The sequence below is a fragment of the Callorhinus ursinus genome, unplaced genomic scaffold, assembly GCF_003265705.2.
Source record: "Callorhinus ursinus isolate GAN/ISIS: 27379988/994484 unplaced genomic scaffold, GSC_fseal_2.0 scaffold21, whole genome shotgun sequence".
NCBI lineage: Eukaryota > Metazoa > Chordata > Mammalia > Carnivora > Otariidae > Callorhinus > Callorhinus ursinus.
Window position 1 is genome coordinate 27,910,035 of NW_027397083.1, and position 26,790 is coordinate 27,936,824.

General features: G+C 47.2%; 1 protein-coding gene across 8 annotated transcripts in view; it reads right to left on the reverse strand.

The window, feature by feature from the left end:
- NAV2 (neuron navigator 2) overlaps positions 1 to 26,790 on the reverse strand; it is a 724,028-nt gene that overhangs the window by 273,258 nt on the left and 423,980 nt on the right. The window contains exon 1 of one of the 8 annotated variants that reach the window (XM_073904860.1): positions 11,803 to 11,927. The exons of the other annotated variants lie outside the window; for them this stretch is intronic. Within the exon in view, the coding sequence (XP_073760961.1) occupies positions 11,803 to 11,874 (72 nt within the window). The 5' untranslated portion in view covers positions 11,875 to 11,927. Of the gene's footprint in view, positions 1 to 11,802; positions 11,928 to 26,790 lie in introns of those variants that run through there. 8 annotated transcript variants of the gene reach the window in all.

The following is a 26,790-nucleotide window of genomic DNA, read 5'->3' on the forward strand; positions in this document are numbered from 1 at the left end:
TTTGACAGAGAGAGACACAGCAAGAGAGGGAACACAGCAGGGGGAGTGGGAGAGGGAGAAGCAGGCTCCCCGCCGAGCAGGGAGCCTGATGTGGGGCTCGATCCCAGGACCCTGGGACCATGACCTGAGCCGAAGGCAGACGCTTAACGACTGAGCCACCCAGGCGCCCTGAGAACTCAATCTTTTGCTCAAGATCACACAGCACAGCAGGGGCTGGGCTGGGCCGGGACACCAGCCCTGCTCCCTGGTTTCTGTGGAGAAGAGTCCAATTCTGCCCAGCATCCTCAGTGCTTACGACATGCCCACCCTGAAGGGCAAGGACTCTCCTTCCACCCCCATCCTTGCCATCTGGTGCATTACTCAGGTCATTTGTGGTTTTTCCATCAACCGCAGTAATCACAAGGGCAGCGTGTCTGTAGTCTCCTGAGCTGGCACGGACCAGGGCAGAGATCTGGCTCTGCCTCTTACCATCTGGGTGGCCTTGGTGAGTCATGCTCCCACTGAGCATCTATGTCCCTCACTTGCGCAGCAGGGATATACAGGGTTGCTTCATGAACTAAATGAGAGCATGTATGTAAGTGGTTAACCCAGTGTCTGGCACATAGCATGAAATAAGGGGTGGTTATTAATATTCAAATTAATAAACACTGGGCTATCTAAGTTTGGGGGAATAAGTCATCCTAGATTACTGAGAGTTTATACTTCTGAGAGCCACGCATATTTAGCTATTCCATTGGGAATCTTTCCTAAATGGATTATCATGCTCCCTCCTTTTTAAATTAACCCAATTTCACTTATTCTTGATGCCCGACAGACATTACTATGAATAATAGTGTTTTGATGCATATAAGGACGCCCTTAGGGCCTCTTGAGCCTTCCTTAAAAGATCCCAGAGTCCTTTAAAATTGGGTATAAAGTTACTATTCAAGCAACAACCTTGAAGAGACTTCTCCATCAACAAATATACATGAGTAGAAGGATTCTGTGGCACACCTTCGAGTTGCTCCAAGGTTCAGTAGGCTTTTTGGCCCATCTCCACACAGGTAAGGCTGCTAGAAAGCTGGGCTCCAGGAGCACAGAGTGAGACATGACCAGGTTCTACATTCCCCACCTGAGCAGAATGGTACTGCCAGTTCAACTCTCAACATACATGTAACATTTTTGTAGCATGGATAACATGAACTTCTTTATACCAAGGAATATACATCCTTCTCTGGAGCCAGAAGATAGGAGCACTGGGAGGGAGGAGCCCACTGCTGGATTTCATTACTTAGGATTTCTATCTTCCTCCACATCGTGGCACCATCCTTACTCCTACTTGAACTCTGAATATCAAGTCAAGATAAATTGCTTCTGAGCCACACGCATACCTTGATGCATTAAGCCAACACTGTCTGAGCACCCACCTGTGCTGGGTTCTGCTCGTGCTGTAGTCTTGTGTAGGATAATAACACCCATTAGTCAAATGTCTACAACGAATCAAGTAAAAAGAACACCTTCTAGAATCAGACCACTTTTGTTCCAACCATGCCTCAACCCCTTCCTGGCAGAGTTCTCCTGGGCAAAATACTTAAACTATCCAAGCTAAATTTCCTCATCTGTAAAATGGATCAACCACCTATTCAGGTTATTCTGAGATTGAAATGAGAAAATTTAACAATGCCTGGCACATAGTATGTATGTTGGCCATGATTCCAATTACCATGAAGACGGTCACCTGCAGTGTGAGCTTTGCAAACAACTCTTTTCGTGCCCCACTTACTTGAGAGAAAGATCTCTCCCCCACTCTACAGATGAGAAAGTTGAGGCTTTGGCAGCTGAAATGACACTCCCAATGTTACAGGAAACGGATGCAGGGTTTAAAAGCAGTGACTCTGGCAGTGACTCTGGCTCCCAGGAACGCTAGACTGCTACGGAGAGGCCCCCACAGGAACCACAATCCACAGAAGGTCAAGTGTGCTGGCAACGTGGGAAAAGAGCAAGGCTTGCCCCATCATAGCCATTACAGTGTCACCCTCTCCCACCCCTGGGAACAGAGCCGGTCACTTGCCACTCAGATCTAAGAGGGGGGCTGACACTTTCCCATGTCACCCAAGCACAAAGCAAACATGATTTCACAGCAGCGTCATGACGGTAAAAACTGAAATGCCAATGTAACATGTTACCATCGCGTGGCTGTCTCTGAATCGGGAAATGCTCAGGAGTAAGGTGCCCCTGTTCTTCCAGTCTGGAGGAGGGCAAGGCTGGCCTGGGACCCTGTGCAGCAGATCCAAGTGCCAGGCCTGGGAACAGCCTCACAGCCATACAATGGTGGCATTGTCTGTCAGGAGCACGGCAAGCCACAGGTGGGTGTGCACAACGGCTCCAGAGGTTTCGAAACGGTGGCTTCAGAAAAATAAACGAGGCTGGTGAATGTGCTGGGAGAGACTGGGGAGATCTCAGGGAGGAGCACACAGGTTCCTGCTTATCCCGCTCCACGGAGTAATGCCTAGGATCCCCTTGCTTGCCACTCTGTTCTCCTGGAACAGGAGATGCTCTGCACCACACTTCACGGGACACGGGGCACTTACCCCTTCGCTTCCTCACCTGATCACGACCCCCTATTGCGAGAGGGTGTTTCTGTTGAGGGCCTACTGGGTGCCAAGTGTCCTACACCTGTGAGCTCATTTACACTCTCTCCCCACTGGAGGGGCATCTCCCAGAGGACAGAAATTCTGTTTCACTCACCGTATTTTCCCAAACATCTAGTAGAGTGCCTAGCATGCAGTAGGCACTTACTATTTGTTGAATAAATGATCATCTCCCTATCATGTACTGGAAAACAGAAGCTCTAGAAGGTGAAGTCACACAGCCAATAGTAGGGGACACCCCACTTGACCCAGGAAGCCTGGCCCCACAGCTCCCATGTCTCACAACAGCAAAATGTGTATCCAAGTCTCCCCTGGGCCTCCCTGGAAAGTCAAATGAGGCCACCTAAGGATCAAAACCGGAATGCTTACTGGGCGTGACAGAGTCAAATCGGGTCCCCTCTGCAGTACTTTCTCTCACCCGAGGCAGCCTCAGGAGCAGGGTCAGAACCACATTCAACCACAAGCCTGGTGGCTCCGAGAAATCCCAGGGTTCCAAGCCCACCAGAAAGTTCTCCAGTATTTTCTCTCCCTTCCTGAACTCATTAGTTACTAACTACACACGCTCTTCCGCTGTGGCTATGAGGCGGTCAGACCCTTTCCGGAGGCTGGGGCAGCTACCACAAATACCCTTGTTGACAGCAAAGCTCCCAAAACTCCACAAGAGCTGTTCAGAGATGCCTGGCAGGGCAGGCACACCAGAGGGGCTAACGACCACCTCAGTGAGGATTCGGGCCTCTCTCTGGTCTGTTCATAAACGGACCTTTTATGTAGTAGCCTCCATCTGCCCTCCAAGCCTCCACAGTCCCCTCATCTGCAGACCGCAGGTAACGGGATACCAGAGACGGTGCTTCTCGGCACCCACAACCAGCCCAAAGGCCTCAGCTCCGCTCAACAGGCACAGGCCCCCCAGGACTTTCGGCCCCACCAGGCCCGGCCAAGATCTCAGGGTCCCGCATGACCTCTCACACCTCCGTTTCCTCCTCACAGGACTGAATGGATAGTGAGCGGATAGGAGACCTCAAGAACCCCACACACGTTTGGACACAGAGCACACCGAGGCTCTGTGACCATGGGCAAACCACTCTCTTTGAGCTTCGGCTTCCGCTCCTGGAAAATGGACTCTTCACCTGTTACCCAATATAAGGACTATTGTATCTATTGTGAGGACGGACGTGTTTCTAACATGCTTAGCACAGTGCCTGACACACAGGTGGTGCCTTTAAACGTTTGTTCCCTTTTCTGCCTCGTCTCCATGACCCCAACTACAAATCCCTCTGGTCCACTGCTCACACCACAGGCTCCATGCCATGCTAACCCTCAGTCCCAGCTGGGGGGTTGGGTTTTGCTGGTCGGTCATGTCCTCCCTCATCCCCTCCACTTAGCAGGATGATCCCTTCTCCTAGAAACCAAACTCGACCGCCAGCCTTCTCAGAAATCCTAGGGTCCTCACACTTCAAACATCCCGTGTGCCAGTTCCCCAAACCCTACGCTCTATGTGCATGTAGTCTTCTCTTCTAGCAGGGCCATCGCTCCCTCACTGCCTGGCAAATGCCTATTCGGGATCCTAAACCCCAGCCCAGGGTCAATCCCTGCAGAGCCATCCCCAACCCACTTTTCACCCTAAACACGGAGTTATTTGTTCCTTCTTCTTGGATCTAAAAGCACTTTGCACATGCTTTTTATGATGGCTTTTATAACTATCTATTCACCTTTCTCCAGTCAGGAGCTTCCCTAAGTTTTATACATCTTCAAAACACTAGCACAATGCCTGACACACCACAGGGGTTTCGTAAACAGGCATATATTGACTTAATGGAGGGTAAATGGGTGGGTGAATGGAAGCAAAATGAAGGGACAGACTCGTGATTGTTCAGATGGGTGGACATATGGATGGGTGGGTGGGAGAAAAGATAGGTGAATGATTATATGGGGAGATGCATGGACAGATGGATAGGTACAATGGATGAATAAATCTGTTCCCCTTCACTGCCTAGATTGTGAAGTCCCATGAAATCACCATGGTGTTTCCTGTAGCTTTTAGACCAGTCAGAGCACAAGGTGCAGAACGGACACTGGTAGGGGACATTCTGCTGAGACAATTTCCAGGAGCATGATAGCAGGACCCACTTGACAGGGGCATTTAAGTGCTATTTAACAAGATACAAACATACACACACAAAACACATCACGGTCCAGTACAGTAGGCTTGTACAGGCTCGGGAGAGTTGAGGGCTCAATTTTAGGGGAATTTGCAAGCTGGTTGTTAAAAACAGCCCTTATTTATAAGGAAATATCAGAAAGAGAAATTAGGAAAACGGTACCATTTACAATTGCATCAAAAAGAATAAAATACTTAGGAATAAATTTAACCACCAAAGTGAAAAGACAAGTATACTGAAAACTACAAGACATTATTGAAAAAAATTGAAAGAGAGGGGCGTCTGAGTGGCTCAGGCAGTTAAGTGTCTGACTCTTGGTTTTGGCTCAGGTCATGATCTCAGGGTCGTGGGATCCAGCCCACAAAGGGCTCCTCAATGGTCATGGAGTCCCGCTTGAGATTCTTTCCCACAACCTTTTCCTCCCCATCTGCTCTTCCCCTGCACCTTGTGCTCTCTCTAAATTAAATAAATAAAATCTTAATTGAAAAAGACACAAATGGAAAGATATTCCATGCTCATGGATTGGAAAGATACTGTTAAAATGTCCATACTACCCAAAGCAATATACACATTCAATACAATTGCTATCAAAATTCAAGTGACGTTTTTCACAGAACTAGAACAATGCTAAAATTTGTATGGAACTACAGAAGACCCTGAATAGCCAAGCACTCTTGAGAAAGAATAAAGCTGGAGGCATCACGCAGTCTGATTTCAAACTATATCACAAAGATAGAGTAATCAAAACAGTATGGTACTGGCATAAAAACAGACATTTGACAGCCGCAAGCAAAAGGATGAAACAGGCAACCAGTGTCACACCAGACACAAAAAGTACCCAAAATGAATTAAAGACTTGAACATAAGACCTGAAACCATAAAGTCCTAGGAGAAAACAAGGAGCTAAGCTCCTTACCATAAGTCTTGGCAATGATTTATTGAATCAGACACCAAAAGCAAAAACAAATGCAGACTCACAGACAGAGAACAGGATTGGTGGTTGCCAGAGGTAAGGGAAAAGGGGAAAAGGGGGTAAAAAGGTGAAGGAGGATCAAGAAATACAAACTTCAACTTAAATAAGTCGTGAAATGTAAGGTACATCATGAGGAATAGTCAATAAATAGTGTATTAACTCTGTGTATGGCGTCGGATCACTAGACTTACTGCGGTGATCCTTTTGCAATGTATACAAACACTGAATCACTATGTTGTCCACCTGAAACAAATATTGTATGTGAATTACACGTCAATAAAAAAATAAACAAGTGGACTACATTAAACTAAAAGGCTTCTGCACAAAGAAAACCATCAACAAAAAGGCAACTTACTGAATGGAAGAGAATTTTTGTTAACAAATCATGTATCTCAAGGGGCTAATATCCAAAATCTATTAAGAACTCATAAAACTCAATAACAAAAAAAATGAATCTGATTAAATACCAGGCAGAAGATCTGAATAGATGTTTTTCCAAAGACGACATACAGATGGCCAACAGGTACTTGAAAAGATGCTTATCATCATTAACCAACAGGGGAATGCAAATCAAAACCACAACGAGAGTTAACCTCAGACCTGTTAGAACAGCTTTTATCAAAACACAAGAATAAGTGCTGGTGAGGATGTGGAGGAAAGGGAACACTTGTGTAGGAAAGTAAATTGGTGCAGCCACTGTGGAAAACAGCATGGAGGTTCCTCAAAAAATTAAAACTAGAATTAACATATGACCCAGCAATTCCACATCTGGGTATTTACCTGGACAAAACAAAAACACTAACTTGAAATGATATATACACCCCCATGCTCACTTCAGCATGATTTGCAATAGCCAAGATAGGGAAACCAGCTAAGTGTCCACCATCGGATAAACGGGTAAAGAAACGGTGATACACACATAGGAGTATTATTCAGCAACAAAAAAAATGAAATCTTGCTATTTGTTATGTCATATGGATGGACCTCGAGGGCATTATGCTAAGTAAAATAGGTCAGACAGAGAAAGACAAGTATCAGATCATCTCTCTCTCCTATATGTGGAATCTTAAACAAGCTCATAGAAAGAATTGATTGGTGTTTGTCAGAGATTGCGGGGGTGGGGGGTGGGAGGGAAGGGGAAGAACTTAGCTTAACTTAGAAAGCTGAACAGTTTGAAAAACATTTAAAATTGTTTAATTAAAATTCCTTTTCCAATTTTACTGAGATTTAATTGACATACCACAACTTGCATATACTTGAAGTGTGCAACTGGACGAGTTCTAACCTATATACACCCACGAAACCATCGCTACAATCAAGGTAACAAACATTTCTCCCAACCCCAAGAACTTCCTTGCAGCCCTCTATAATCTATCCCCCACTCTACTGCAGTTGCAAAGCTAACACTGATCTGTTTTATGTCATTGCAGATTCATTTGGGCTTTCTAGAACTGTACAGGTTTTTGAAAAATTATGTAAAACAAGTAAATTTCCTAAAGGTGGCACTACTCAAAACTCATCATTTCTTATTTTATGACATTTTGCTCTTGTATATGCTCTTGCGGTTATTTACATGTTAGATCTGTGGGAAGGAAACAGTATACAATGGTGTACTACAGTACATCTCTTACCAACTCTATTCAGAGAGGACATGTTGGTAGATTAACGTCAGCCTTGGTAGAAGGAGTTACCCCAGACATCACCAAGTGCTACGCAGCAGGATTTTTTTCCTTGGAAAATCAATTGTTAAATGCCACTGGGCAGACGCAGGTGAAACTTGGGGGAAAATGAGCTTTCTTATTACCACCCTACCTCCCCCAAGGAGGTTTCTTTGTTATGCAGAAGAATAAGCCAGAGGATGCAAATATAGGGGAGTGGAGACTGAGTAGAAATGCTTTGCAAGAGAAAAAGGGAATTCAAGGAGGGGAAGAGAGGAGATTGGAACCCAGGAGACTGGGAAGTTGAGACGCTGTGGTATGGGAGGAGGAAGAAGCCGTGGAGGCAGAGCTCAGGAGGCATTTCAAGAAGCTGTACACAATCAAAAAGCTCCCCTCTGAAATCTTCAATAAAATCTATACTCTTACCGGGGCTTTTTAGGGCAAGTGGAACCGTTCAGAGGAAGGCCAAGAGGTGCCAAGTCCTGCCTCCCAGGGGGTGAAGAGACAGGACCGAGTGAGCTGCAGCCAAGGTTAGGTTACTCCCGGGAAAGAGAGCGAGGAGGTTTATCCACAGGGTCAAGTGGGTAACCAGTGAGGTCATGGGGTTCCTTTGCAGCATCTCACGGGGAATTGGTCATGGGCCACCTGCTCAAGGAATACTGGCTGAAAGACTCTCTTGGATGCCTCGTCCCTCCTCCCGCGCAGGCCTCCTGGGTTGCGGTGAAGGTCTCCCTAACATTTATGGTACACAGCTACCTAGCTCCTCCTGGCCCCCCACACTGACTCTACCCCGCCACCTCCCCCACCCCCACTGAAGGTGTCCCAACTGGCCCACTTGCTCACAGTGGTCTCCCGACTCCCCATTCCCAGACATCGGGCCTGACCAGGTCTCAGCCTGACCCAGGTGCTCAAAACTCACCTGACTCTGTCTGTTCCATTCCATCAGGCTTGCTAGGTCCTGGGCATGCAGCTTTGCCAGGGACCGCCTGGTGAGAGTCACTGTTCCCAGCTAACATTTACATCGCCAATGGAATCCTTTAAAGGCCAGTGATGAGGTGAGTTAATGTAATCACTCTGGCAAACTTGAGAGAGTGCCTTTTTTTTTTTATGGTAAAAAGTTATTTTGTTTTCATTTGGGTTTCTTAGGGCCAATCCTGGACCACTGCAGGTGAGTGGCTATTTAACCTGTAGATTGCTTATTAAAATTCACAACACCCAATACAAACCGTGTTCATGCTTGTTGATTATTTAAGGATGCCCCCTTACCCAGGAAGCCTGAGTAGTGGGTGACAGTTTAGGGATTAATCCTGGGTCAGGTTTCTTGAGAAGATTACAGAGCAGCCTGATTTATCTGGGAGAAGTCATCCAGGGAGGACCCCAAGCATGGGGTATGGGCAGTCCCCTTTCCTGCAGGAGGGGCTGTGATTGAAGGCAGAGCAAAAGCAAGGTGGTGAGGTCCTCCTTTAGTTTCACCTAGAAAAAGAGGGAGGTGGAAGGCCTTGGGTAGGGGCCCTGGGAAGTAAATGGAGCAGGTCTCCTTATCCTCCCCCACCCACACTGCCACCAAGCAGGTTTATGGTTAATACATTAAGGATAACTTCCAAGAATGTCTCTGTATTTTGTGACAAGGAGAAAATGTTGTACAGTGGGTGCAAGTGTAAAGTCAGATCAAACCCTTGCGGAAAACAAGACAATGGGCCCAAAATGGAGTCGCTTATGCTAAGCCCTACACCACCCAACTGCGACTTAATTACAATTTTGCCTCTCCCAGAAAAGGCATCTTAAACCAGCCAGTCAGAAATCACCTGATCAGCACTAGTTAGATAATCTGCCCGATAAACTTCCTTGATCCCACTCCCTTCTACCTATAAAAGTCATTTTGTAAAGCTCCTGTGGGACCCTTTCTATCTGCTAGATTGGACACAGTCTGATTCTAATCGATTTTTTGTTCAAATGAGCTCTTAAGATGTTTAATAGGCCCCAGTTGATCTTTTAACACCCTGGCTTCACCTCTTAACGTATACAGATCCAGGTTTAAGTCACTTAAATTCAAGCTCAGTTTCGTCATCTGTAAAATGGAGATCATCATAGTACCTAGCATAAACTTAAACTAAGGATCAAAGGAGGGGAAAAAAATGAAGCACCTGTGAGCACACACAGGCACTCAGTGAAGAGTAAAGAAGGCCCAGGTACTCAAAGTCACAGGGCCCAGGGGAGCCTGAGAAGGTCTGACATCCTCATAGATGGTCAGAGCTACATCCCACCGGGCAGGGTGCTGGCCAAGTCAGTACTGTGCCATTTGTGGGAAAGATACACAGGCTTTAAAATATCTGGAGGCTGGCAGTTCCCAGCAGTGACTGGCATTGCCCTGCCCTACTCTTTCCCTTCTCAGCAACTGCATGGCCAAAAGAGACTTGGCCACAGTAGAAATGGCCGTTACGCCTCGGGCCCTGCTCCAAGCCCAGATGTCAGAGCACTCAGGCCTGAGGCATGTCAGGTTTCTGGTGTTTTGTATTTTTATAATAGGCCTTTACTAGCAAGACTACCAGATACCAAACTGGCACCCAAGAAAGAAGGGGCCTCTCCCCTACCCCGAGGGTACAACCTGGCCCAGAGCACAAAGATACTTTTTATTCTATAAAGTCCTGGAAGAAAGCCCCGACTGATTCATCTCAAGATGAATAAAGTTCTAATGACAACAGCAGGGCCCCTGGTCTCCCATCTGCAGTGCTTACAAATGGTAAAGCTCTTTCACGGACACCATTTCATCTGAGCCACACCCCGTTATTCCCATTTTACAGATGGGGAAAGGGAGAGCTCAGGGGGACAAAATCTAGCATCAGCCCTGCAGCCCAGGTACTCAAATTCAGCCTAGCCATCTTGGGGGTCACACAGAAGTTATAAAAACCAGGCCAGGTCACTGGATGGCCAGGACAGGGAGGAAGTTCTAGGACGAAACTGAGAGTCTTCTTTTCCAGAGAAAATAGAAATTGGAAGTCGGTGTCTATCCAGATGCAGCAGGAGATGGAAATCCCCGTGCAGTCTGTGAGATGTTTCATCAAAGCTCGGAACCACATACTGTAGCTTCCTCTACTGAAATGTCTATTTTTAACATCCTACCTCAAAAGGAATCTCTTCCACAGGGCAGGGAGTCTAGATCCTGGAGCTTAAAAATAATAATAATCCAAAGACATCCCCTTAATCGCTCTTCGCCTGGGTAGTGTTAGACATCTAAAGCAAAAGACACACCAGTGTCCAGTATCCCAGCAGCCTTCGACCTTTTATGGGCCAACACGCCAGAGGAGGGAGGCAACAAGAGAATGAAAATATTCAGAGGGCTCAGTTGAGTGGTTCACCTGGAAAATGGCCTCAAAACTGCATCAAAAGGTAGCTTTTTGCAGTGAATTTTCCTACATCATTTATACCATCCATACACCGTGCATATTCTTGCAGGTAAGGGCAGTACACAATATCTGCTCACCTAAGCAAATATTTTGGGGGCTTAAACATTTTACAGTGAACCACTTCAAAGTCAGTTATACACAGCAATCATTGAACAAGGAGAAGTACACTCCACCCTGCAAACTAAACCCTTCCTAAAGCTTGTAACATGAATGGTGCCTAGGACATTGGGGCGGGGTGGGGAGGGAAGATAAACTACCTTGTATTTTGCAAACTAAGCAACCACATCACAGTGACCATTGTCAAACCAGAGCGCCACTCCACCACAAGCATCAGGACTGCCGTTAGCCCCAGGGTTATGCGGACCCCAGGGCTGAAGGTGAAGGAGGCCTAAAGGAGAGGAAATCTTGCCTTTTGGCTCTGTGTGGCAAGCTCCCACACCCATTCCCCACAGTGAGGGGCAAGCTGCAGAGGCAGCTACTAGCTAGCTTGAAATATCCCCTGAGGGCAGCCCCGGCCAGGGGAGCGAGAGGTCAGCAGCACACTTCCTGGGCCTCATGGGACAAGAAGGGGCTTCAAGTCGCCCCAGAATAAATCCTTTCTACAGTAAAGCCCTCTAGAATACGCCCCCTTATATCTCTGCAAACCCTTCACAGAGGTCATTCTCCCCATTTGCACCTGCTGAGGCCCACAGTTGAGAAAACACACCACACCTGTTGGCTTAAGCAATTGTATTTTTTTAAGGCCATCAACAACTTCCAGACAAATCCTCTCTACCTGCTCTAAAAATACATCACTGGGCCCTCCAGAGGTGGCGGCAAGCTCAGCGAACATTCGACAACTGAAAGGCCCCCGCAGAGCCCTTGTGGTCCTGCCCGGCAGAGAAAACCTGGAACCATGTACGTCTACACCAGCCTGATTCAAACGAACTTCATCGTCTCTCCCCAGAGACCCAGCCAGCGTCCATCAAGGTTGCTTACCACTTTGTAATGGTCGCAGGAGTCCCGACTCTGGCCCCGGGCAGGAACCCACAAGTTGATGCTTATAGGCATGGCTCGACTCTCGGCTGCACAGTCTGGGGAGCCACCAGCCTGCACCCTCTCCGGGCGTCTAGTTCAAAGCGCTGTGGAGGCGTGTGAAGCCTCGAAGGTTAATTTTAGCTGAAGTCACGCTCCCGCTGTGGTCAGATTCTCTTACACAGGCCACCTCCTGAAGAGCGGCAGCTTATGTTACCCCAGCCCGCTGGGCGGCCCTCTGGCCCTCAGCCCTGACTGTAGAGTGCTGTGATTCTCCCCCTTCCAGCTCCCCCCACCAACTTCTCCTCGCCCTCCAAAATAACCTGACTCTCGGTGCTTACATTTTCATGACACGCTCGAGGGAAATAAATCACGGTTCCTTTGGCTGTCCCAGGCAAACAAACCTGGGGGATCGCTCCCCGCTCGCCTGTGCTTGGCAAAGGCTGAGCGAGGAAGCTCGAGGCCGCGGGGCTGCACAAGCCTCCCTTCAGCCAGGCAGTGGCTGCTGGGGCCACACAGGAGCAGAAGCCTGACGTGCTTTCATCTTCTCAAGTGGGGTTTTGACAACCTCTGTGCGTGGTGCCTACACGTGTCTCATCTTTTGCCTGACACTCTCTCTCTCTCTTTCTCAGAGGGAGGAACAACAGTGCCTCTGCTCCCATTTCTCTGAAAGGCTGATGAAGGAGAGGAATCTGCATATTTCCACCCGAAAGTCTCACTCCTGCAAAGCAAGACAGTGTGAGCCTTCATTGGACCTTGCCGAGGTTTTGAAAAGGCTATCTGGTCACCCACATGGCCGTGGGTTCCAGATCTCAGTGAGTGGACCAGTGTAGAGACAGGAAGAAGGTCACTAGAAGCAGCCCATTTCAGGCCTGCGTCTTGTCACACTTGGTGATCGGGACCTGGCAACTTAGTGGATTGGTCTGTACAAGGGTTGGTTACCTGCCTGAGGGAATTCTGGTCTGCTCTTAAGATGGCCTTTCTCCATGTGGACAGGACCATGGAAAGGCTATGGAACAATTAGATCCAAAGTGGACTCCTGTGATCTCCCAACAAACCCCACAGCCTATAACCCTGCAAGCAAAACGCTGGTGTGCAGTGTTTGAAATAGGCGTTACCGCCACACCCAGAAACTGCTTCGTGTAGGATGCAAAGGAATGTCTTTGCCCCACCTGACGTCTACCTGTTTCACTTCCCTGGCATCCTTGCCCTCTCCTTCATAACACTCATTATGCTTGTGAGGATTTCATTCATTGAAGTACTACTGAGCAGGTACTCTGTAGTAGGTACTTTTCTAGACTCGGAAGACTGAAGAGTAAATAAGAAAGTACTCTCATGTGGCTTTAATTCTACTGAGGATGAGGGGTGGGAGAGAGATACAAAAGGGCAATAAACTAACAAGCAAGCTAATACGAGAGAATGATAAATACTATGAAGAAAATGCGATAGAGAACGAGGGGCAAGGGGTAGAAGGATACTATGGTAGGGCAATCAAGAACGGCCGAAGGGGGTGACATTTAGAGACCTAACTGGGTAAAAAGAGGACAACCATGCAGAGACGAAGAGCAGTGGTTCTCCTGGAGCAGGGACAGCATCACATGGGGACCTGTTAGACACTCAGTTTCTCAGGCCTCACTCCAGACCTCCTGAATCCAAAACTCTGAGGGTGGGCCCCAGCAGTCTGGGTTTGAACGAACTCCCTGGATGATTCTCATACACACAGCAGTTTGGGACCCACTGATCTAAGGGAAGAACATTCCAGGTAGAGGGCTCTATAAACAACAGGGATCTATGGTTTTCCTCACCGCTAGAAGCCCCAGCCACGAGCCCAGGGCCTACCACATGGTAGGAATCCAATATATAATTCTGACTGCTTACCAGGCTTTAAGTCCCAGCTCCTAGAACCCAGATAAAAATCACAGAAAGGTATATATTGCAAAAATATTATATTTAGGAGCACCTGGGTGGCACCGTTGGTTAAGCGTCTGACTCTTGGTTTTGGCTCAGGTCATGATCTCAGGGTCGTGAGATCAAGCCCCATGTAGGGCTCTGTGCTCAGTGCAGAGTCTGCTTGAAATTCTTTCTCCCTCTGCCCCTCCTGCTCCTGCCCTCTGTCTAAAATAAATCTTTCTTTTTTTCAAAATGTTATATTCATAAAACTTCAGCAAAATCACCCACAAAGGAAGCAAAGCAGGTCATTTTGAATCCAGGTGGCCAGTGGGAAGCTTTCTGTAGTGCCTGAAACTGCCCGCCGCTGAGACTGACTTTTCACAATCTAATAAAACTTGGCATCACCAAGTTGGCAATTAGATTTCCTGCAAAAGGCTAAATGCGGTGGCCTTCTGCTTCCTGATTCTGAAACTCAGTAAGAAAGGCATTAGTGTGTGGCAGCTGGGATAATCATTTAATTGATCTTTTCCACCCATAGAAGCCTCCCTTCCCTGCTCCAACCCACTGAATTGTAAATCAATGTCACCTTCATTGTGAGCATGAAAAGGGAGGAAAAAACACAGCTCTCCCCCAACCAAATTGGAGTCAATTTCCTAATGGAGCCTTGGTGAGACTCTAAATGGGTGCTGCCATTTCTCCCCCTCTGGCCTCCTCCTGGGCCACCCACACAGCTCCATCAGGGCCAGTGGCGGCTCCCGTGACATGCAAAGCAGGAAACAAGGGGCTTCCTATGGTAGGATCTCCATAACATAAAGGGCTTGGGTTCTGTTGTCAGTCAGACCAGATTCAGATCCCCAAGCTGGACAAAATTTTGGAAGCATCTAGAAAGGTGTTGGGAATGGAGGAAGGGGTCTATAAATATTTATTTTCCTTTTTCTCATTATTACTGTGTATAATTTCATTCACTGATCTAGCAAGTACTTACAGTGCCTATGCACTATGCACCCTTACTGGGAGATATAGAGCAATGAGCTTAACAGACATGGAGCTTACTGTCTTGAGAGAGTGACAGACATGAATCATAGAAGGATGTCAAATAAAGACATAAAAAGATGTCAGAAGGGAATTGTGACAAATGCTATAAAGATGAGTACATGGCACCATGAGCCCATAATGGAATTATTCAACCTATCTAGCTTATTAAAATACAGATGCCCAGGCCCCAAGTGAGCATCTAAAATCAACCTGGGGACATGGGTCCTGGCACAGGTGTGTTTAACAAGCTTCACAGAGGTTTCTCAGTGTTGGATTTTGGGTTACAGACAAGCAACCGGGGTGGGGGGGGGAGGCCAGAATGATCCAAGTGGTAATTGATCAGGGTTGGAAACACTATAAAATTATAAGGTAAGTTTATAAACTAAATGATAATATAGTTTATCAGTGTAAACTATATCCTGATCTCTATGGTATGTAAGTATGAACTACTGTTTAGTTTATCTTGATGTAGTATTTGTAGATATGTGTATATACATGGATTAGTATATACACATTTATTTCCTTGTTCTGCCAACTGAAAAGGTCTAAAAACAATAACACCCTAGTAGCAACAAGCACACTCAGTGCCCATATCTTGGTTTCTAATATCATTCTACAATATACAGAACCAGGGATCCTCAGAGAAACTGCTGATTCTTGGACTGAGACAGGAAATATTCAAGACAGGTCCAGAGCAATTACAGGGCTGCCAGAGAGTAAGGATGTGTGTCCACACCAAAACACACTGATGGGAGTGTGTCAAGGAAACACAGGAGCTAACTGAAAGAGCTCCCCGTGGCCAAAGCTAGAACAATGTGAGCAACAAAGTTGTATTGGATTAAAACCCAAAGTATGAAATGAATATCCATGAGTCCATACCAGTATAAGTTAAGTGATTGAATAAATAAATGGGGAGAGTAAAAAAATCTCCCGTGCAAAAAGAATTCCAAATCATGTATGTAGATATTCTGTTCTCAAGGAAGTGGAGTGTGAACAGCCGCTCCTTCAGTGTGGGCTACCCAGAGAACAGTAAGGAAAGGGGGCAATGAGTAATTTTATAGGAGTGAAACCTGACGAGCTCCAGGTCAGCCAGATGGTCCGGATGAACCTCACCATGGGTAAGTCATATGGATGGCATGTGACCCTGATAGGGTATGATGAAAATGGCATGTGGTTCTTCCCTCTAAAACCCACAGTCCTGGTCTACTCATGAGAAAAGCATGAGACAAATCTCAGTGGGGGGAGGGAGCATTCTACAAAATACCCAACCAGTACTCCACACAACTGTCAAGGGCATCAAAATGAGGGACGTTTGAGAAACAGCCACAACCAAGAGGAACCTAAGGAGGTAGGACACCTAAACCTAATGTGGCATTCTGGAACAAATTTCCTTAGATTTAAAAAAAAAAATCCTAAGGAAATCTGAGTAAAGCATACACTTTATGATAATTTTTAAGTACTGGTTCATTAATTGGGGCAAATGTACCACAGTAGAAGAAGTTGTCAACAGGAGGAGAAACCGGAGGTGGAGAGAACGGGGAGCTCTCTGCACTACCTTCACACCTTCTCTGACAATTTCAATCTACTGTAAAATTACAAGTCTCCTTGCAAGGACAAAATACAAATCTCCACAACTGATGAGAGCATGCAGCCAGGTCTGAACACTGAACTCTTAAATACCCCCTGGGTAGTATGTGGATTGGGCCATTGTTTTTTAAAAGATTTTATTTATTTATTTGACAGAGAGAGACACAGTGAGAGAGGGAACACAAGCAGGGGGAGTGGGAGAGGGAGAAGCAGGCTTCCCACCAAGCAGGGAGCCCGATGCGGGGCTTGATTCCAGGACCCCAGGATTATGACCTGAGCCAAAGGCAGACGCCTAACGACTGAACCACCCAGGTGCCCCGTGGATTGGGCCATTTCAAGGGCAGAATGCATTGCCTGAAGTCCAATGTGAGGTCACAAAACGTCAGAAACAGCATTCACTTGTATACACACACACACACACACACACACACACCACACACACACATACACCCCACACACACCCCACAGACACACCACACACACACCACACACACACCACACACCACACACACACACATACACACACACACACACACACACACACACGGATATATGTATAAAGTCTATACTCTAGTGACCACCGCGGTAACAGAAGCTCTTCCATCTTGGGTGAGGCTCCTGGAATGCTCATTAGTAACTGTGAAGGATAAAAGGGCTTAACAAAAGAGAAGCCATTCAAAACTCCAGGTTTGGCTTTGATCCTTTCAAAGGAGTCCTGAAAAGAACTATTTATGCCCCAGGAGTAAGGGTTGGGAATCTCCCAGTTAACGACCCAGAGCCTGATCTCAAAAGATCCTATTTGTTCTTAAAGATTTTGCATTTGATCCTTCCTCACCTTGAAGAGAAGAAATCAAAATGCCTGAGGCTCCCCCAAATTAACCAGATCAAAAGTGATTGGAGACACTGCAATTAATAAGGTAAGTTAGAGAACACCAGATTCCAAGAGCTTTGGTAGAGTAAAAAATGTCTCCAAAATGAATTTAATTCTCAATGGCCCACGGTCTGAAGATTTTTCAGGAACATTTTTTAAATCCTCCGTGTGCTTGGAAATGTAAGCCAGCTTTTTACCAGCAATAGGTGGCAGCCTTTCTGTTCTCTAGGCCACATTCTACATAATTTACTATTAATAGACAATTAGAATACAAGGGTTGTTTTCAAGGTCCTACCACCTCCTTTGTTTTCCATTAAACGACGAACTTTCTCTACAAGTTGCTTTTACCAGAGACAAAAATCACATCTTTTGAGGGGGGGGCGGGAAACAACAAAAGAAAAAAATAAAGTGACAAATTAATTTCCCCAAACATAATAAAACTAATTTCATCATCTTGTCCCAGCCATCTGCTTCGTAGATGCCAATCTAACTGCATTTTCTACTGCCCGATAACTTGCTTAATTCAGTTAGCTCCTGTGACCCTGCTTTTGTGAGCAGTTCTCCACGAGACCTTCCCCTGGTGACTTCTATTACCAGGAACAGGCTAGCCAGGAGCCTTTCTCTCAGGGAGGCCCCTTTCTAGCTGCCTGTCCATCCATGAATGAAGTTTTAAAGAAGCCAGCTACGATGGCTTGGGTTGGGTAATGGGTACCACGGAGCACCTCCTGGGTGTCAGGCACAAAGCCCTTTATTGGCACTTGTTGCATTGAATCCTCACCATCTCAGACTTGGTTTCTCTGACTGGTCCCATTGGACTCCTGAGAAATCAGAGGTCCACCAAGGTTAAAACACTTGCTTAAGGTCTCAAAACCAACCCTGTCTGACCCAGCAGTCTAAGCCTTGGGCCCCTATTCAGGTAACTCAGCGTGGCAGGGAGAGCTGCTTCTAAGCCTGGGCTTCAATAGAAGCACCAAGTTAAGTGTGAGACGAATGTGCAAAACTCAGGATTTCAAGGGAATATCGGAAAGCCAGCTTCAAGACGTTTCCTGCTCTATCAGATGGAGGATATAAAAAGAGAGCAGAGTGTCGTAGAGAGGATTTTTTTGAGAGGAGGGTGTCATTGGAGAATGCTGTGCTGTAAACACATCCTCTATGCACCTGCTCAAACCTGGGCTTTAATGGGGTCATGGGGGGTCTTGAGACGAACATTCCTGCCATGGTGCAGGATACTATGGTCTGAGATCTGCCTCCTGTCCTGAGAATCTTGAGGGAGAGAAAGGGCATGGCTGATGGTTCCAGTGGTGGAGCCAGAAACCATTACAGGCTGGGACTGGTCTGTAGCACCCACTGTTAGGGCAAGGAAATTGAGTGTCTCCTTGGAGAGACTGCACACTGGGGTTCATCTCAGGTCCTAGAAATGGGCCCTTGAAGTGTCCCACGAAAGAAAACCACAGCGTTCAACAGAGCGGGGAACCAGCTTAGGAAAGTACCAACCCAGTAGGCATCTTTCTCCATGCATAGCTCCCTGGGAATAGAGGGGGAAGGCCAACTGTTTTCACCCTCCCTTTGCAGGGTCCTGATCAGAATTCAAGTTTGGAGCTTTGATTAGTATTACAGGGAAGGATATTCTAATTCCTCATTTGAGACTATCTTTGCAAATTATTGTGACCATAGGGCTTTCTATGAATGAGCAGAAAGGCCACGGGCCGGGAGAGCCTTAGTCCCATGGCAGGAAAAAAAACCCAAGGGGCTTTGTCCATAATCTACACACCACACTCACCCGAATTGTTGGTTACGGGAGTATAGTCTCAATTCTTGCTGTCAGAATCCCCTGGGGAGCTTTTAAAAAACACAGATGTCTAGGCCCGACCTTTGAAGAGTGATTCAGTAGGTTTGAATGACCCACACAGCTGCCTTTTTTTTTTTCCTTTTCAAAGTTTTCTAGAGAATTCTAATGCCCAGGCAGGGGTGAGAATGATCAGATCATGTTCTACATATAGATACCATGGGTAATTATTTCTGGAGGGAGGAAGGGGGAGCATTTCATCAGCATCTAAGTCACTTCTTAATGTTTAGATAATTGATATTATACGGTGAATGGGGCAGCACGGTCACTAAATATGTGCCACCAAAGAGGGCCCCAGCATTGCTCTTTCTGGTCTCTCCCAAGTCTTAGCATACAGTGGCAGACTAAAGCAATATGAGAATAGTAAAAATCAATTCCCACCTCCTCTCCAGAAAGGAATCTTCATTTTATAGGTTAGGGAACTGAGATTCACAGACGCTATTAGCCTCAGGTCCAGCAGTGACCAAGAAGCAAGGCTGACATTCAGCCCAGGCCTTCTGCTTTCCAAGAGCAGGTTCTCAACCACAGCACCTTCGTCTTTCTATGAACCGTCATTAACGTAGAGATCAAGACATTCTCTTCCCTGGCCCCAGGCCTGATCCTGTTTCACAGTTCAAGAAGGGCAGGTACTTGAGAAGAAGGGAATCTGACGACAGCACAGGTGACTGAACTTCAACATCAAGGCCACTAGGAAACAGGCATCACGTACCATGTGATAGCCCTCTGATGGAGAAACAGAATTCAGGAAGGGAATATTTTCCAATGAGAAGTATAGTGGAGAATTCAGCCACCTACAAAATGCGTTAGGTTATAAAGCCCGAAGGGACCTCGCCTGACATTTTAGGGCCTTGTTTCTTTTCATAGAAGGGTGTGGGAAAAGAGGCTGTGTGAAGATGGCACGCTGTGGCCACTGAGGCAAATTCAGCATGAATGAATTTTTAAAAATTGCACGTGCAATCAACTACCGAGCGCCGAGTGAGCAAGACAACAGGGGACAAAATGAATAAATAAAAACCCTCTGTAGGGACATTCCAGGTGCAGAAATCAGACACACATGGTTTCATGGAAATTACCCAGGCTTTGACTCCAGGCAGGAGTCGGTTTGAATTCCGGCTCTGTCATTTACCAACTGACCTGGTGACTCCGGGTAAGCCATTTAGCCTTTGGAAAATCCCCGCAGCCAGAACACAGGAGTCCTTCAAGATTTCGTTGCGCATCTTTTTTAAGAACCTAGACCAACCTGGTTACATATTTCAAATAAATGGAAAGAGACAGCCCGATAAGGAAAGGCGGCTTCACGGCACATGAAAATTTAATGTCAGTGACAGTCAGGTTTGGCCCGAGTCAATAGGAAGCATAAATAGCTGTCACCTAATGGCCAAGTCCTCTTGAAAATGGGTTATTCATCTCAGACCATCTCCCAGGGGACAGCTGCAAATACCATCAATAGTAGCACTAAGCAACGGCCTTATTTATAGCCAAGGAACAGATTCCAAAGATAGAAGAGGTCCTGGAGGCTGCACCCCCTTCTCCAAACTCCCAGATTCCTAGATGGCTGAGAGGTGAGGCGGGAGAACAGGTCTTACAGGATTGTCTGAAGACAGTGGGAAGACTGTCAATAAAAGTGAGACAAACTGAAAAGGAGAGCTTTGAAAAGAAGCCATGAAAAGAGGAGATGTAGATGGTGCTCCCTATGCCTGGTGCTGCTGAATCAGCCACCACCCATCATGAGACTGCCCCATCTCTCAGCTAACACCTAACATTTGATAAGTAGAAGACTTCTCAAAATCTCTCAGCATGCATCCAGGGTCAAGTGAGGGCCATGCAGGTCCCTTGGCCACACCTGCCATGAAAGCATTCTCTGATGCCCACAGAATCAAGCCCCAAATCCTTGACTTGACTTTCAAGAGCTGCTGCTTCCATAGATGCCCCTAACTGCCCACTCATTCCCTTCACCTCAGCCCAATGACATTATTGGCAATCGCTCATAGAGAACCACCTCTTTCCAGCCTCAGGGCCTTCACTCCTACGGTGAGAATGCATAGTCTCCACAAATGGGGATCCTGTGTATTTCTCAAAGAGTAGTTGGTTCAAATACCACTCTTCCCCCACCCTCCATTTTCCCTTGAGCTTTTCATCCATGTACTTAAGTGTCTTGATTCCTATTTTCCATTTTGAGGTCTCTGAGGGCAGGATCTATGATCATTACCTCCATATCCCCTTGTAGTTTGGTGCCAACTCAAGTGCCAAGAAGTGTCTGATGGATGGATGGAAAGAAGGACAGAAAGGAGAATGGATGGATGTGATGGGTTACAGAGAACCAGGAGGGAACACATTATCCACGATGTCACTGTCATCCAGGACAGCCAGCAAATGGAATGTCCTGGTTATCACAATATTCTTATGAATACAGTGCTCCTCCCATAACATCATTCCAGGTTTGACCACTGATAACTATCTCAAGACTGGAATAAAATCTACCTTGCATTTCAAATGGAAGAGACAAAGCTGCCTTTGACGAATCACAAAGCACTTGGATAAGTCAGGGTTAGGAATCTCCTGATTGCTGCCATATTGTGTGGTGTGTGAGAGGGATGGTCTGCAGAGTTGGTGAAAACATAATTGAAAATACATAATTTTTCTATATTCCTTTCCTCAGTGGAGTCTTATAAAGCTTGTATGAGCATTATATACTTTTAACTATATTACACTACAAATCAGAGGCACAGGGACGGACACACACACACACACACACACACACACACACACACACACACTGCAGGAGGTCTGGCTCTTCCCACTCTGACTCAATGAGCAGACCCGAATTCAGAAAGTAGTAGAAGTCACTACGCACACCAGCCAGAGATCACATTCTAACATCACTCTCTGTGCCCTCCTTAATCCCAGCCCTCCCGGCCTTGAAGCTCTCCTTACCCTGGGCCAAATGTTCCTAGGACCCACAGCATAGGACTACTTCCCAAAGCCACCAGCCACCGATGGGGAGAGGAGGAGGAAACACACGTCCAACAACTCAGGCCGCTATTATTTTTAACTTGGCTCCCATGTGCTCACAGGTAGAACCGGTTCTGTGGCACACAGCTTCTCTGTCATGAAAGCAGGAGAAGAGCGAGGGCCTTCCCTGGCTGGGACAGTATCCTCCAGCCCTGGGGAGCTGCCAAGGATTCCCAGCAGTGCCCTCCCACGAGCAACAGGCCTGTGTCACGGCACTCTGCTTTCTCTCAGTTGTAGGCAGTATCTCAATTAATCCTCCTGTCTTCGGAGGCAGGCATTGCTACCCCCTTGCACAGAGGAGAAAACTGACACTCTGGAGGGGTAAGTGACTCATGTCAGCTGCACGGGATTTGAACCCCTCTCTGTGCTCATCATTAAGCTATGCTCCCACTATTTCGGCAGATAACTGGGAAGGCTGCAGCATTCCATGCTGCTATGTGCTCTCGTGCTCAGCCCCTGTCCCACACTGAGTAGCTGTGGCTGCCTCTGCAGCTAGAGAGGGACATGAAAGGTGAGCTGCAACTCACCAGAGGAAACATCCCCCTGCTTGATTCCCAAGGTAAAGCTGACCCACTCGGTGTGATCAGAGGCTCCGTCCGAGTTAAGCAGATGCACTGGTGGTGATTCCCTTGTATATAGTTTTGATATATGGCACCAGGCTCGATACGCCCACCTGCGAGTTTTTTGGTGCCAAGAATGAACAGAAGGGAATGCATTGCAGAAATATTAACCTTGGCAGTCTCCCGCCACAGTAAACCGCTGGTTGAGCTTTAATGAAATCTTGCACAAGAGCAGAAACATCTGTATCGCTGGTAAAAATAAAGCCCAGCCTGGAACACATGACTGTCTTTATACAAGGACGTGACAGATCTGGAGAGGAAGAGAAAGGAAGCCTTTCTCCGTGATCAGAATGACTGCTTATGACAAAGAGAGAGGACAGGGCTCCTCACCTCTACCTGTGTCCTCTCGTGAGGCTCACGGGCTGCTTGCCAATGAAGACATATTCTAAGCTGCTGCAACTTGGGCTTTCCTAGCGGGCTTATTTGTGTGGGAGAGCAAAAGTCCTGCAAACTGCCTGTCCCCACTGGCTCTTTCTTGTCCCCACAAAACCATTCTCCAGGATGAATAAACACCAACATACTACTTTGAGCCTGACCAGCACAACGAGGTATAATTGCTTTAAATTAATTGCTGAATTAATCATCCAGCCAAGCCAAAATTAAGAGCATGGACATTGTCTCATATAAAAGATGTAACAAGGAGAAGCCACAGGTGGTCAGGGGGAGGCCTCAGCCATCACAGAGTAAATATCACTGTGTAAGTAGGGAGTGCGGCATCTTCTGCTAAGTGGCTTTTCCTAAAAAACAAACAGCACAGGGCCTCCTGAAACCCAGACTCAAGAGAATCCCCTTGCCCAATCTCCCTCCTCCTCGATGCACAAATCCCCTGTACAAGCCCCACGCCAAGTTTCCCCAAAACCCCAGGATGAAGACCCCCTTCAGCCCTAAGGAAGCCATCCAGCACTACCTTAAATGCTCTTCCTTCCACCAAGTTGAATTTTGGTCTTGGTTTGGTGCAGAGAACCCCAGAGATTAATCCTTCCAGCCCTTCTGCATCGTGTCTCCTCCACAACTCTTTATATAATAAAAGTGTTTCGCTTTCCTGTAAATACTCTTCATAGAACAAAGCTCTGGTTCGCTCACTCCCTGGCTGTTCTTCTCCAAACAGGGTGATGATGAATAATGATCACAACGGTGATGATTGAAATAAAAGCAATGATATTAGCTCTTCTTCATTAAGCATGTACTATACGGCATACACTATACTATGCATTTTCTAGGCACTTCTAATTAAATCCTCACAGCAACCCTGGGAGTTTAGGACTATCATTCTGTTCATGTTACACCTTGGAGAAATCAAAGCTTACGTGTGACTTAACTTGCCCAAGTTCACAGAGCTAGTAAGTGATGGTGTTGGCGTTTGAACTGAGCCTCACTCCAGAGATTGCCCTCTTCATCACCCTGCAGAACAGGGGCCTAGTCCAACTCAGCCACATCCTGCTGAAATGGTCCCCCATATGGTCAGCCCGCTTCATCGTACACGGGGCTACCAATGCCCATCTGCCTGACACCGTCTTTGTTCTGGTGGAAGCCCAAACTGCCTTCCTCTAACTGGGAAGACACAGATCTTGAACAACCATGCTGGCGCTCTTTGCCTGAGTAGAAGTAAGCATGAAAGAGGGTCCGGCAAACAGAAGTGGGGGGCAGCAAAGACAAAATGTCTATCGTTTAACAGTCTGGAGAGATGCTGGGCTGGGAGAAGACCCAGCAAAGGGAGAGGTGTCAGGGTGTGCAGAAAGGCTCATCCCTGTGGCAGGAGAGGGCTGGCAAAGGAAGCTGCTTTACAGGAGACCCCAGGTGGGGAGTGGGGAGAGGGGCTGCTCCACCTTCCCACAGGCTCACTCTGTGCCCACCAGTTTTCACTCCCCACGCCGGGACAGGACCCCACTATTGCCAAACTGGTTGGACTAAGTCACAGACAGTAAAAATGACCTGTCTGGCTGCCATATCCCTGATCAAAGTGGACTCATTTCAAAGGCGAACTGTCAGCAACTAGGGAGATTGCAATCGGACAAGGAAAAATAAACGATAAGATTACCTCAGGGGTTAAAAAAAAAAAAAAAACTCCCTGAAAAAATAAAGTTCTCTTTTGTGCTTCCGAAATTCTTAGTCCTCATAACTACATGAGGAAACACAGACACTAATTAAGGAATATGTTTGGGTCCTGCCTGGGTGATACCCTAATGTTCACTTGGGCTCATTCATGCTTTGTCTCAGGCAGGGAAATTTTCTGAAGCTGTGAGCTTAAATAGCTTACTCAACACTAGCAATCAGGCTGGGATCCCAGTGTGTGGAGATCCCAACTTTTGTCCCACACACACCCTCTTGTGTTCATCACAGTGCAGTGAAAGCACAAAAGGTTCCAAAGGGCACACATACACACACACACAAATGCACGTACACACACACACACACACACACAGAGACATCTGTTCTCCTTCCTTTTCACTCTCTTGAAAAAAGACAAGGAATCTCTCCAAGCCACCAAGCTAGAATCACACTAAACTTACACCTCTGGAGAGTTGGGTTTCAGATCACTTCAGGGCCTGGATTTTCAGAGTAAAACAATTTGGTCAGGAAAGGACTTAACTGGACAGGTCTCAGGATGTCTCTGTAGAAATGGGAAGAAGAGGGGCGCCTGGGTGGCTCAGTGGGTTAAGCGTCTGCCTTCGGCTCAGGTCATGATCCCAGGGCCCTGGGACCAAGCCCCACGTCAGGCTCCCTGCTCAGTGGGAGGCCTGCTTCTCCCTCTCCCTCTGCCTGCCACCCCCCTGCTTGTGCTCTCTCTCTGTCGAATAAATAAATAAAATCTTTTAAAAAATTAAAAAAAAAAAAAAGAAATGGGAAGAAGAATTACTTTACCTGAGTTACGATGGGGAAAATGGAAATTTTCCTTGCTTCTTAAGCCCTGGGGACTTGTTACCACCTATAAAACCTACAGATGGGCGTAGGAGGGGGCAGCTTTGCCTGGAAACCAACTGGGGTCCTCTTTTTCCCTTTGTGAAGCTGTGAGCACCCCCCAAGTGCTGGAACATCCAGAGGACACACACAAGCCAGGCTTGTCAGAAGTGGGCCCAGTGCCACTGTCTGCACCGAACTGCCAGTGAGGACAGCATGCTTGATTCTGCCCGGTTGGGGGCAGGGCTTCAGTCTAGCTGGGGGGAGTCGATGAAGGTGCAGCAGGGGTGGGGGGGGAACACTATAAAACCATTGCTAATGTCACATCTGCATTAATCAAACAAAGTGTGTCAATTTAGTAAAAGATGAGGGGCTCCCTTGGGCTCCAGGAAGCTGCCAAGTTAGGCTCTTTTATCCAAGTTTGAGGCCCTGGGCTGAAACCCAGGGGCAGGCAGTTAAAACAATTTCTCCATCAAATTACTCTCCTGAAAAGGAGCATGTTCCAGCCTCCCCTTGACTGCTGAAAGTCACATGGGTCCCCACAAAGTAGAGGCTCTCCAGGCTCTGGTGCCCTCGCCAATACATGTGGAATAAGGCGAGGAGAAGACAAAGGAAGGGGTCTGAACAGCACCCACACACCTGCTCTCTTCTTGCTACTGGTGCTGCTGCTGCAGCTGGGCCTCTTCACTTCGCAGTTTGCAGAAGTTCTGTAGGAGAAACAAGCCAACGCTGGGCTGTCCTGGCAGAGGCAGGCGACAGACTTTCCCAAGCTCTGGGGATTCCCTGGGCCGCCTGCACCCCACACCAGCACAGCAGATGGCCTGGCCAGTGGCGGCCCAGCACCTAAGGTGACCAGTTTTGGCAGGCACCAGATTCACCGCAGAGGCCCGCCAATTCCAAATCGCACACTGTCTGCCCACACGGAGACCCACTGGGTGGCTCGCTTCGCTCGCCTGGGTGGGCTGGCTGCTTCGTAGCAGTTTTGGTGACAGGGACACAATGGTCTGAGCATTTACAGAACTGATGCAGTGAAGATCTATAATCTGGAATGCCCTCTCTATTCTTCCTCACCTTTCTAGATCCTATAAAATGTTCTCTACTGGCAGGTTCCTCTCTCCCCACTGCCCAGGGGGCTTAGGATCCCTGGGCTCCTTGAAAGTATACCAGTAGAGTCTCTGAGAGTTCCCATGTGC